The sequence below is a fragment of the Lepus europaeus genome, chromosome 12 (assembly GCF_033115175.1).
Source record: "Lepus europaeus isolate LE1 chromosome 12, mLepTim1.pri, whole genome shotgun sequence".
NCBI lineage: Eukaryota > Metazoa > Chordata > Mammalia > Lagomorpha > Leporidae > Lepus > Lepus europaeus.
In genome coordinates this window covers 14,819,426-14,832,877 of record NC_084838.1, presented here as the reverse complement: position 1 = coordinate 14,832,877, position 13,452 = coordinate 14,819,426, and the positions used below count along the sequence as shown (strand labels likewise).

Genomic DNA, 13,452 nt, shown 5'->3' with positions numbered 1-13,452 from the left:
TCATTAAATAAAAACCTTCTAAAAAATTTGTCATGGGACTCCAAATACTGTTAAAAATGCCATCTTAATTGTTAAAGTGACCATATTAGTGTTAAAGTGAACACATAGATAGTATTATGTATTAAAGTGATCATATAAATAGGATCAAGTGCCTGGCAATAATAATAGATAGAATTATAAAGGAAAGAATGTTCCAACATGGGAAGCAGTCCACACAGTAGACTCATAGAATGGCAATTGCTTAAGTAAAACTCTGACCTCAGAATCAGCCCTTAAGTCTTCTTGGTCTGGCTAAAAAGCCCGTGAGAGCATTTCAGCATGAAATACCGAGACACATGACAAAACATGTTCTACATGAAGTATCTCTGTGAGTGAGACCCCAGCAGAAAGAAATGACCATCAAAGAAGGATGTACTTTTCTCTAAACAGAGGCGAGAACTTCCACTTTGTTTATGGCCTTGTCCAAATACTGATGGAGCTTGTGGACTCAAAAGTCTTCTATAGCCAAGGCAGCTCATTTTAACAGCCTCTGGTGGTCACTGGCATGATACATAAGAGTATCAATTGTTAAATTAACAACAGGAGTCACTGTGCACTAACTCCCCATGGAGGAACTCTGTCTTCAATAAGTTGTATTATGAGAGTTAATTATAAAACTAGTTCTCAGGTGTGTGTGTGTGTGTGTGTGTGTAATTTTTTTTTTTTTTTTGACAGGCAGAGTTAGACAGAGAGAGAGAGAGACAGAGAGAAAGGTCTTCCTTCCATTGGTTCACTCCCAAATGGCCGCTACGGCCAGTGTGCTGTGCCGATCCGAAGCCAGGAGCCAGGTGCTTCTCCTGGTCTCCCATGTGTGTGCAGGTCCCAAGCACTTGGGCCATCCTCCACTGCCTTCCAGGGCCACAGCAGAGAGCTGGACTGGAAGAGGAGCAACCTGGCAAATTGTTGAAGTCTTTACTTAGTATAGAGTTGGTCTTCTGTGTACAAAGTAAATTTAAAATGCATCTTAATGGAGAATGGGACTGGCAAGGGAAGAGGGAGGAGAAGGAGGGGTGTGGAAGTGTGAGTGGGAGGGCAAGTATAATAAGAATCACTATATTCCTAAAGTTGCACTTATGAAATTTGTATTCCTTAAAAAATAAATTAAAAAATTTAAAAAAAGAATTTCCTTTTTATAGAAGAATAAATTGAATCTCAAAGAGGTTAAATATCTCACTCAAGTTGCACATTTTTATAAATATCCAAGCTCAAAGACATGTTTCCTCTCTCAAGGAACATACTATTAGCCACTATTAGTGGCTATTAGTACTGGTACTATGCTACTGGTTATTTTCTCATGTCCAGAATAATATTAAGTATTAAATCACTGAAAAAAATGCTTAAATCACTGGGAAATCAAAATTTTGAATTCTGATATTTAGATCTTGGTCATTCTGGTTCTGTAGCACCTGAGTAAAGACTTTAAGCTTAGAATCCTTGTTTGCACTAACAAAATATTAGGTGACATTATCATTAATTTATAGTTATTTATACAATTAATAACAAATAATTATAACCTCATAATTTATAAAATAATTACAAATTCCTTACTCATAATTTATAAAATAATTACAATTTCCTTACTCATCTATCCTGTGGCAAAATCAGGCCAATATAGTCATGGTTAAGTCTTGAGGGAATCACTAGTCAGGGAGCTCATAGTCATCTTTGTTGACATCAACACTAACATTTAGACTTGAATTTTCCTTCTTATCATTACCTCTAAGGCTTTCATATAATTTTTTATCAAAGCCATTTTCTTCTTGGGATAAATGCCTACATTTAAATGTTTTAGCAAAGCGAGAAAGCTTTGCTATAACAGGAACTCATTGTCTACTCTTAGAGAGAGACTTGTTCTTGGGTGCAACTGACAGACTTTGGGGAACAAGCTAGAAATTTTGGGAGTATAGGCCAGAGACCCAATTCAGGGAGAAACTCAACTTGTGACTCATGAAACTTGTTTATTACAAGCTGGTGAATGGAGGCTTATTTTTTTTTTCTGACTTCATCTCTCCTTGAAATTTTATGTCCATTTTTGTACCAAGTTCAGTGACCCAGAGTATATCTACTAATGATGTGATACATACCAATGCATTCCTTTATATGCTTTTACCTAGACCAATTCTTTTCTGTTTAGAAGCCTCTCTTTTTCTGTGGAAACTTTCAAAGAACATATCTACTTAATAAAATTGTAAGTAGTACATGCTGAGTTTTATAAAAGTGACAGCTACCACTCCTATCAAGATGCTGCCTTCCCCAAGGACAGGAAGCTGTTATATGAACTACCTTCACCTGATATGTCATCTTAGGACAAATAATGCTTGAGATAGTGAAAATGGAACTAAACTTACAATTTAGACTAGACTAGAGACACTTAACCAAGCTTAGTAGCATTGGAGTATGTTCATGAAAGACCATTAAGGGATCTGTGAAATACTATTCAACAGTGTATGTGATATTTTTATTTGGAAAGAGCCTGTAGCTTCCACATTTCTCAAATATATCTGCAGTTTTCCCAATTCTCCTCAAATTAACTATATGTCAGGTTTATGTAACTAACAAGGTTATTTTCTACTCACTGATTCGATTATCTCCTGCTCCATTCCCTACATCTTTTTTTATTTGTGTTGAATTTGCTTGCAAAGTAGTTAGAGAATATATCCCATGTCTTGAATCATAATGCAGATGTTTATACTTGATGCTGAAAAGTAAAGAATGATCTTCCACTTGTAATTTTAGGTCCCAATGATGATTTGTAAGAAGAAGGGATATTAAAACTAGAGAGATAGCTCAAGCAACCTCTTTCTTCTAGGCTTTATGATTTAGAAGGCTGGAGTCACTGTTCTCAGGAAAAGTGATCTCCCTCCAGAGTGAGATCACTAGAACCATCCAAGAATTTGATTACTTCTGAATTGGTAAAATCCTTGTGTATAAGATTAAGATGACACAAGGAAAAATAAGATATATAGAGAGAGATCATAAGAGATAAGAGAGACAGAGACAGAGAGACAGAATGTTACTCCATGGAAAAGTAATGGGGTTGATCCTTGGTACTTGTATTCATTAGGAGACTGGGCTAGAAGACCTTTCATTCTGAGACAGTGGAAAGGGAACTAAATTCATGGTCAGTGTTCAAAATTGGTAGAAGAGCTTTGCATATAATTCTTTACTTCTGAAAGTTTAAAATTTGTTTAAAAAGTCCTTTACTGCTTATAGTCTGTGATTCTGAGACCAGTCAGTGCTCTCTCCATTCATCTTGGTAAATTATCTTTAACCAAATAGTATATTTTGCTTCACAGCATGATATACCAGCTCTCCCTTTTAAAACAACGTAGCCAGTGTATCTTTACCTATCCTTTCATTTTCAACACTACTTTATTTTCACCTTGTAATTTATAAGTTGTAATTCAATGACCTGTTTTTCTTTTGACCAGTTTTATCCAATTACATTTATTGTAATTACTATGTAGTAAGTTTTATCAGCTTAGATTACTCCAGTTATGTTAATGCTTTTATTGTCCCTTTCTTCCTTCTTTGTGATTTTTAAATTCTATCCTCTATTAATTTGAAGCTTATATGATCTGCATATTCTATATGAGTGATTAATCGTTCTTCATCCATTGACTCCAGTCTCTTCCCCTGGTCATTTATCACCATCTAGTGGATCCATGTTATCATCACTTTCAACAAAACAGATTAGGATAAAATGTTTGTCATCTAGATAATTTTATCAGTATAGGCAACCCAACAGGTACTCTGCATTCCAAATTACATTCGTGGACTTGGATAATTTCAAAGCTTCATTTCCATTGTGTCCTTTCTATTCTTTAAACTTTTTTCCACTTTGCAACATGCTGTCTACGTGTAACTGAGATTTTAATCACTGAAGGGAGGCTTGCTGCTAAAGTGACCTTTTTCTTGCCCTCCTCTTTGAAGGAGGCATATAATGCCAGGGTCCAGAATTTTCCAATGATTTTATTTGATAGATAATTAATGACTTTCTCTGGTTTCCATGGCAATGCCACACTTTACTGCCAGGCCTTATCCAAATGGGCATTCTGTTCACTCTTGTGTCTTAGCATCAGCATGTTAATCAGAGACTGTGGATCCTTGGTTGCTACATCAAATTGGTAAGACACTAATTAAACTAAAATCTCACTTGAAGGTGTCAGGTTTCTTTTTCTCCCATCCAAAGCGGACCCCTGTTGGCTCAAAGGCCAATCAAACCCAAGTAAGAAGCATTTGGAAATCCACAGAACTTCATGTTCCTTCAAAGCATTTTCTCATCGGCTTAGAATGCATGTTTTGATGTCTGAATGCATTCTTCTCTGTGAAAATTTCTCTATTTCCCTGTCCTTCCCAGTCACTAGATATTGCTGTTTTCTATAAAATGAGGTGACTTAGTTCACATTTTTTCAGGTGAAGGAGAGAGGTTTTTCCTACAAAGAAAGTTGGTAGAGTCTGGGGAAGGTTCAGATTGAAGGTCCAAGTTGAATTGTGGTAAGGATGAGGTAGCACAGTGCACATGAAGATTGCCTAGCAATCTATAAAGTGCTATGCAAATACAGTTATTCCATCAGGAGTCTTTGGAAGTGCCTGGAGAGTAGTGATGAAGCAAAAATGAAAAGAGGCAACTGAAGAACAGAGAATCTTAAATTCATTCTTCAGGTTGTAAATATTATGGACATTTCTTTCTACATCTCATGTAGAGTCAAAATCCTCACTCTCCTTGGTAGGCTCACCATCTCAAATGATACATCTTAAAAATTATAACCATGATCCTTAAGTATGCCTTGTTTATTTTAAAAAAAAACCTTTGTGTTTTTGTATTTACTATTCCTTTGCTTATTGTGTTCCTTTCTATTCTCCTCATTTCTTAATTTTGTTCCAACACTCAGAATGAACAAGTTCCTTCTATCAAATTTTTTCTTCCTCAAAAACTGAGTTGGTAACTTCTTCATGGCTCCTCTTTGTGTGAATGCCTCTGGGATAGCACTCATTATGGTGTATGGTAATTATTTTTAATTCATTTGTATGCCCATCTTTTCCACAAGTTTTTGAGTGGCAAAATGTATGGATCATTTACTTACAAATATTTGTATTTCAGACATATCTCATTCATCTACTTGAAGTGTATGATGATTTACTAGCCTTCTGCAAAATTCTGTGCTTGATGGATAACTGTGATGTGACTTCTGGCAAGAAGGAATGAGACTGAAATGAGCATTGAACCTTTCCAAATTCTAAAGTCCAAAAACCTATGTTACTATAAAGTGTACATGTGTTTAAAATGGCATAAAATAAATGGTTATTAATTCATAATAAATCTTGGAATATTAAAGTTGAAATTTACCACTCTAGAAAAAGAATCTCTTTCCCACCCCCACATACAATTAAGCAACCTAGATAATTCTTCACGTTTTATGTATTGAAGCTCTCTTCTTTCACCATAGAATAAACTGCATCAAGGATGGTGTTCACTTGTTTCATACTATCACAGAAGATTTTGTATTTTACCAGGATAATATTATCATGAGAAGAACTGGAGCCAGTGGGTGAAGGTATGCAAACCTGGTCAAAGGAAGGAAGAATATTCTAACCACTAGATCTGTGTAATAGGATAAGCTGAAGTGCAGGTTGTGGCTTCCCTTCCATGAAAGAGTTCAAGGAAAGCAGAAAATAGAGATAAGCAGCCTCCTGCCCTGGAATGGTCCAGTTAGTGAAAGGTGGTGATTTCCAATAATAATGAAGAGATATGCACATGGCAGAAGTTCAGATCATAATGATCATATTTTCTCTTACCATCCTATAATTTTGCAGTTCTGTGTTTTTGTTGCCAACATAGAAATTAATAACCTGAGGCTTGGGAAGCACCTTCTGCAAGTATCACCTAGCAAATAAAATAAAATAAAATAAAATAAAATAAAATAAAATAAAATAAAATAAAACAAAACCAGAGTTCCTGAAGACCAGGAAGTGCTACCTGGCCAAATCTTTTACAGGAGTGTACTGTGTGTGTGTATGTGTATTCTGTGTTAATCAAAGGATAAAGTGTCACATTATCACAGACTCTGATGACCTCTAGATAATTGTTGCAGATGCTAACTTGAGGTATTTGTCTGGCAGATCAATGTAATACTAAAACTTATCCTATTTTTAGTCATTGATTTTATTCAAACTAAAACTCTTTCATATGGAAAGTATTTCTAGGAAATATGAAACCATTTCTTTTTGAAGAAAGTAGGTGGGAGGGATACCTATACACACTAGTATGGAAACCTGTCAAAACAACCTCAGTCTGAAAAATACTTCATCCTTTTACAGCCATGTTGGCAGAGAAAACACAAAGTGGCCAGCATGATTTGGAAGAAGGTATGTTGCGAAGGGAGGCAAAGGTGGGGCTCAGTTTCTTATTCAGGCAGTAATATTATTCAGGGTGTGATCACTGGCATGCCATTCCTCTCTGAGCCTATTTTCCAACTAATGAGCTTGAGGAGATGATATCTCAAGTTGTGCGTTGTCTTGTAATGATAGGAATGTGTCTCTTCCCAATCCTACCTATTGGTCGGCTTCCAGTAATTTTAATTTTGGAGAATGAAGGAAGCCACGTGCATGAGATAGCACTGGCATTGCATGCCAGCCCTGTGTGAGAATGAGTCGAAAGAACCACAAGGAATTAAGCATAAAGAGGGAAGAAATCATAACCGAAGAAATATCTTCTTTATCTGTGTCCATTTCCTCCCACAAGGAAAAATGGCAGTGTCGGTTGTACATTACATATATCTCTCTTTCTTTTTAGTGTTTAATCTTAGCACCTGCACAGCAGAGATCTTTACAATTCATTGCATATGCTCTCCCCTTCTCCCCCCTCAATACAGCACCTGAGGCCTAAGAAGCAAGTTGCTCATAGCTCCACAAAAGGCTGAGACCTTTCTTCGTGACAGAGTATAGAAATCACAAACATGCCCAACGGTTTTATACAGCTGCTAGGACGTCTTAGTTCCCAACACATGAAGATTTTCCTCCTTTTCTTTGACTATTAATTACATTTTACAAATTATTGTTTTGTTCGGTTTTGTTGTGTTTGTACATCAAAAGGGAAAGTCACAGCAAGGAGTCCGGGTTAGCAGAGTTTGGCTGTCATCTGGTCCGACTGTTTGAGGATCTCGGTATTGTAGAGGTCCAAGGCGTGGTTCACTCTGATGATCTCGCTGTTGGTGAGCTTCAGTCGGTGTTTCAGCATACAAGAGAACAAGTCCAGCTGGGGTTTCCCCGGGGCCACTGGAGGGGCCAGGCGGTTAATTCGGTCCCGAATATCCAACAAGAGGAGCATCACGGATGAAGAGGAGTAGAACTGACCGCCTTGCGTGTAGGACTGGTTGACCTGTTGCACTGCACTTCGGAGGAGGTCGGCGTTGAACCTCAGGCTGTATCCGAATACCTGCACATCTGATATCTTAATGTAGAACTGCCTCTTGGAGGGATCCGACAGGTCCACAGGGCCCTGGCCAGTCTCATTTCGCAGGAGGGTAGGTAGCCGAGTCCGACTACGTAGGTAGATGTGGACCGTCTCGAAAAACGTTTTCCACCTGTTGCCCAGCAAGAGAGTCCAGTTGTAGCACTGGCTGTTCTGGAGACGGATCTTTTCCCAACGTGGGTAGCCAAACTCCCCGAAGGGCATATTCCAGCCCTCAGAGTGGCTCCCACTGAATGGATTGACGTAGACAAAGAACATGGGGTCCAGGCTGCTGTTGCGCATCTGACAGATGCGCATGGACATGCCGATCACCATGTGTATGAAGTCCATGCGGTTCTTGTTGCTCTTTAGTGTGAGGGACATGCGCTTGCGCCACCGAGGGTCAAAGAAAGTGTCGAGGCGGATCTCATTGCTAATGAACGTGGTGTGGACGTAGAGGCGCGAATCCATCTTCTGCAACAGGTACTTGAGCTCCAGGTCCTGGAAGTCCAGATCTGTCTCGAAGCTGATGAACTGCTCGCTCCGCTCTGAGTCCACGTTCTGTGGTTCACAGCGGCCTCGATACAGCTTGTAGCCCTTGTTGCAGGAGCCGCAGAGGGAGATGTTGGCCAGGCTGCACATGGCACAGCTGTTGTTCCCACCTATGATGCAGGGGATGGGGCGCTGGCACAGCGTGGTGCTACCATGGCAGACGCAGCTCCTCTGGCTCTCCAGGAAGGTTCCCCAGAACCCATTCTCATTGCAGTAGAGAAGCGACTGTACCCTTGCAAGCCACTGCTGAATGGTCCTGGAGGAAAAGGGAAAAACCGAGAATGTTAAACACTGAGAGTGAGGTTGTGGGTTGTGGTTTTCCAACTAATAATGCAAATTAGAGCCACCAATTTCAAAGAATGACAGGACAGACTGGAGCCATTGCAACAGAAAGGTGGCTGAATAGGAATTGTTAAGATCACATTTTGGTTTCTTGTAATGTCACAATCCAGCTACTTTTAAAAAATATATTTATTTGAAAGGCAGAGACACAGAGACAGAGAGAAAGGCAGGTACCCCATCCACTGGGTTATTCCCCAATTGCCCAAAAGAGCTGCAGCTGCTGGGTCTCCTACATAGTTGGCAGGGATCCAACTAGTTGAGTCATCACCTGCAGTAGCTAATGTGCACATTAACCAGGAGCTGGAATCAGGAGTCAACATTGGAGCTGGAACTCGAACTCAACACTCTGATATGGAGTGTGGGAGCTCTAAGAGGTGTCTTAACTGCTAAACCAATTGCCTACCCCAAACCAGCTGTTTGACTTTATACTCCTGGTATTCAGTGTCCTCACCCATACCGTGGGGAGATTGGAATAAATGTCCCTTGGGTCCTACCAACTTTTGTTTCCAATAGCTCCAAAGACAGTTGATTCAGGAAATTAAAGTGTCTAAATTCAAATGGCCCTCCTGGATGACAACAAATTAAAAAACAAAAACAAGAACAGCAGCAATAGAAAGGTTTTTGTTTTTTTTTTTAAACCTCTTCACAGATTGCTCCCATGAGGTTACAACTTCGAAAAAGAAACTATATTTTATTATACTTGAGAAATCATGTCATGCTCTCATGGTGATCATCTTCCATGATCCTCACAGTGGCTATTCAAACTGCTATTCCTCTGTTTTTCTAGAGCTCCAAAGTCTCAACAAAGTGGTGTTTCCATTGCAACATATATCTCTAGGCCTTCCTCCCTGTGCCCCTCAAGACTACAAATGATACTGGAGTCTCTTCCCAGATTCCAGCCACTGCAACACTGCAATGAAGATGGATACTTGATCAAATAAGAAGTAACAAAAGAATAGGTAAAAATATGTAAGGCAGTCAGCCTAGAGGCCTCTCATCTTTCCTCATTTCTGTGCAAGTCATCTCTTGGCTGTCTTCCACGCTACAAATAATCCTTCACATGTGTCTAGCACTTTTTACTCAGCACAGGGCATATTCGTTCCCGTTTCCTCATTTGAGCCTCACAACAACACCCTGAAAACAGCTTGGAACTTGTGGTCAGACAGAGATCACGTAAAACACTGGCTCTCTCACATGCAAGCTGAGGTAATACTGGGGAGTTTCCTTCACCTTCCTAATCGCCCCACCACAATGGACTTTTGTGGGGATTACATGAATTTTTATGTGAAGGCTTAGCCCCAAACTTGGAAGGCACAAAGGGCTCAATAAAAGTTAACTTCTGTTATTCCTGCCTGTATTTTGCAGACATGGCCACAGAAGTTCAGAGCCGAAATGACAGACTCAACTTCATACGATCAGTGATTAGTCTCTTGACTCATGGCTATGGCTTTTGTTTATCTGTCAAGCAAGGGCCATGAACACCTTTCTTAAATGAGTGGTTTGCTGTGGTGATGTTGGCAGTAATGATGATGGTGGTCTTAATGGTTCCTGATCCCCATTTCACGAAGCTGGAGACAGAAGGTAATTTGCATGGTGCCCCCATGGTAGGAAGTACCCACAATCCATGTAATCTATCATTCCCACAATGATTAAACCACAAGCACCAAGGGCCAGGGGGAGGAAGTGGAGCTTAGAGGCAAAAGAATACTGGCCCAAGAAAACTGGGAGCAAAGCTCCATCCTACAGTCAGGAAGGAGTCCCTTCATCTCTTTAAGCCTCAGTATCCATACCTAACACCAAGATAATGAAGGCTAGCTTAAGCAGCTGGTGAAAAGCTCCAATAAGATAATAGATTGAAAGTGCTTAGAAGAGCCTGCCATAAAGCAATTATGACAAAGGTAATAATAAAAAGTACTCTTATGCCAGAGAATAAGCTCTTCCTTTGAAGGTACTGAGACACTCTCAGGGATTTCACTATCTCTCTGGAATTTGAGGAAAACCATTTGTTATATCCATTTGAAAATGGATACTGTTGAAGTGGCTTCCCAGCATGCTTCGCTTTAAGTGAGTTGCTTATCAACTGAGGGAAAATGGCGGAATAATCAGTGCTGCTCCTTCAATCACTGTGCCTTTTAAACTCACAGAACCTCTTGTCAGTGTCCTCTCCGGGCTCTGAGGCTTCACATCGGAGGTCTCTGCTCCCTCACCCCAAGCCCCAGCACCCAGCCCAGAGCCCAGCTCCACAGATGTTTACTGAATGTATGAATGTTTGCTGAATGAATGTACGAAGAATATTAATAATTTTCTTATTTTTCATTTTAAAAAGAAAAACAAACTTCTCCCCTTGGGACTGCAGTATTAGTTTTCCACCCCATCCACCCACACAGCTCCAGGCCTTCCCGTCTCTGCTTCGTGAGACCAATCCTATTACAGCCTGGAGAACAGCAGCAGGCCCAGCCTTCAGCAAACGGAGCTAGAATAATAATGAGCTGTGCGGCTCCCACCTCCCAAACCAGAACATTGACTGAATATTGGGGGATGAGTCATCTGATATTTCTGCGAGCTGCAGGGGCTCTCCACACCGGTCTGATTGCGTGGTTCCATCTGACGGGAGCGTCATTTCAAAATGCCTCTTTCCAATGGCCCACACTTGCCCCTGTCACTCGCTCTCCAAATGACAGGACAGTGCCCCATTTAGAGCTCCTCTGTTCCCATCTGCAAGGCACTCTGTAACCCCGTAGAGCGCCCCCTTTCTCGTGTCTCATCATTGGGACCCTTTGTCAGCAGCACAGCCCCCACTCCTTGAATCAATGGTTCATTGTGGCTGAACTCTCAGAATCCTCAGTGGGGGAAATAAAAAGATGAAAGTTCCTGGTGATGCTGCAACAAGCGATGGGGCTAATGGCAAATTAGGATTCCAGCCCTGTCGAGCAGGAGGGATTGGGGACAGAGGCCCTCTGAGACGCATTAGCGAGTGGCATGGCACCTGCATCTCCTGACCTCAGAATAATCATGAGGTTGTGGGCTGCATCAAAGGAGGCATTAAGGATACAGCAAGAGGATTTAGAAAGGAGGTGGTGTTCAGGGGGAGCAGGGAGCACGAGGCCGAGGGAAAGAGGGAAAAAGAGAACACAGTGGAGAAAGGTGGAGAATGGGGAAGGGTGACAAGAGGGGATAAAGGGACTGGGTGTTGGCGATAGCGAGAAGATGGAGCAGAGAAGCAGACAGAGGCTACAGAGAAGTACACACTGGAGGGGAGAATGTTGAAAGGAAGTCAGAGTGCGGAGGACAGAAATGCAGGAATTCAGCCAAGCCTTCATTTGTCACAACACACAGATTCAGGGAATGTGGACACTGGATGGTCCATTTGAAGACGGGCTGGTTGTCCATCCCCCTCTTTTTCTGGAGTAGAGTGGGGTGGACCCAAGATGGGGAGCAATGTTCCTTCTGAGTCCAAGGCCTGCCGCTACTTTACTTTTTAATATTTCACCTTGAAGGATGATTAAAAGCAGAAAAACAAACTCATTCAGTTGTTAGTTTCTTTTTAACACATGCAAATTCCAATAATGAGCACAAATTCCAATGATCAGCACAATCTCCTGTATTTTCTCCACCTCCATTCAGTGTTATGACTGGAAACCATCAAGAGTTCAAGTTTCAATTGCAGGCAGTGCCCTAGAGCAATTGAAGTCCTCTATGGCACACATCTACCAAGCACTCACTATAGAGTACGCAAAGTGCAAGTGATTCTTCATACCATTTCCTGAAGCACCGTGCGCAACGTCTCGGTGTTACCAATGAAGATAATTAGTCCTTGAGAACGGACATAACCTGTCCAAGATCACAAAGTGACTGCATGTTTCCATGTTCAAATACCAGACTCTCTACTTTGAGCATGGGTGCATTGCCTATTAGAAATCATATTGTAAAGTTACAATGATAAGATGAGCAGAAAGGAAGCAAACCACAAAAAGATAAATAAATTGAAATAATGGAAAAATACTGAAAGTTTGAGTGTGTGAAGGGCCTATTATCATCACATTCCTCACTTCTCCTGGACTTGCTAGCGTCCCTCTCCTCCATCCACAGATAATTGGGGCTCACGGACAAGTGCATACAGAGAAGCTGGGGACCAAGTGTAGGAGGGACTGTGATCTATAAATACCATTTCCCAGGCTAGCTGGTGACAGCCTGCCTCAACCCTGGCAACAGAAAAGCATCTTAATAGGCCAGCTCCAGAGGGGAGGGTCTCACCAAGGCTGGCACAGTCCCTCTGAAAGACAGTCAGTGTGAGGCAGCAAAGACCAGGTTTTAAAAGGCTTTTCTCCATCCCTAGGGGTCCACAGCATCTTCCATTAGCAGCCAAAGCTGAACTCCAATACATCCAAATCAGCATCTTTCTATTGGAGGGGATTTCAATTCATGCTGATGACAAGGGATCAAAGAAGGGATGGAAAGAAGAAGGAGGAGAGAGAAGGAAGCTGCATTTTCATTTCTAAAGTGTAAAATTATAGAGTCTGACTGATAGATGCCAAGTGCTCCCAGTAAAGTAAACTGGACCTATGACACAGAGAACCTTCCAGAAGAAGCCTTGGAAATGGTCAGCCCATCCCCCTCATGTTTACAACCACGCACTGAGACTTGGTTGCTGAGGTAGAAAAATCAATGCTTCTTGAGTGCTTTCTGCATTGTGGCAGGTGTCCCTTTATGCAACATCAACCTCAGGAGATAGGACTCCCTCTCTCTATTGCCATTTCACTGATGGAAGTATTGAAGATCTGAGAGGGACTGTAAGTCATCCATGATCACACAGCATGGGCAGAGCAGACCAGAGTTCAGGGTTTCTGGATCCAAACTCAGTGCTCCCTCAATTACTTGGCTGTACATTCCTAACCCTCCACACCCCAGACTCTAGAAAAACTAGGCTCAGAGCCATGGAGACACTGCAGCTGCTCCCCTGAGGGCTGTGTCTTGACCTTGGCCAGGATTTGCTGGCAACCTGGCAGGTCTCCCCAACACACAGCATGGAGTCACCATCATTTGGAGGACAGAGGCTCTGCCACCCA

At 41.3% G+C, this 13,452-nt stretch overlaps 1 protein-coding gene across 1 annotated transcript in view; it reads right to left on the bottom strand.

The window, feature by feature from the left end:
• Nucleotides 1-7,159: 7,159 nt before the first annotated feature.
• BRINP1 (BMP/retinoic acid inducible neural specific 1) overlaps nt 7,160-13,452 on the bottom strand; it is a 156,988-nt gene continuing 150,695 nt past the window's right edge. Inside the window, exon 7 of the mRNA XM_062206914.1 lies at nt 7,160-8,300. Within this exon, the coding sequence (XP_062062898.1) occupies nt 7,160-8,300 (1,141 nt within the window). The remainder of the gene's footprint in view (nt 8,301-13,452) is intronic.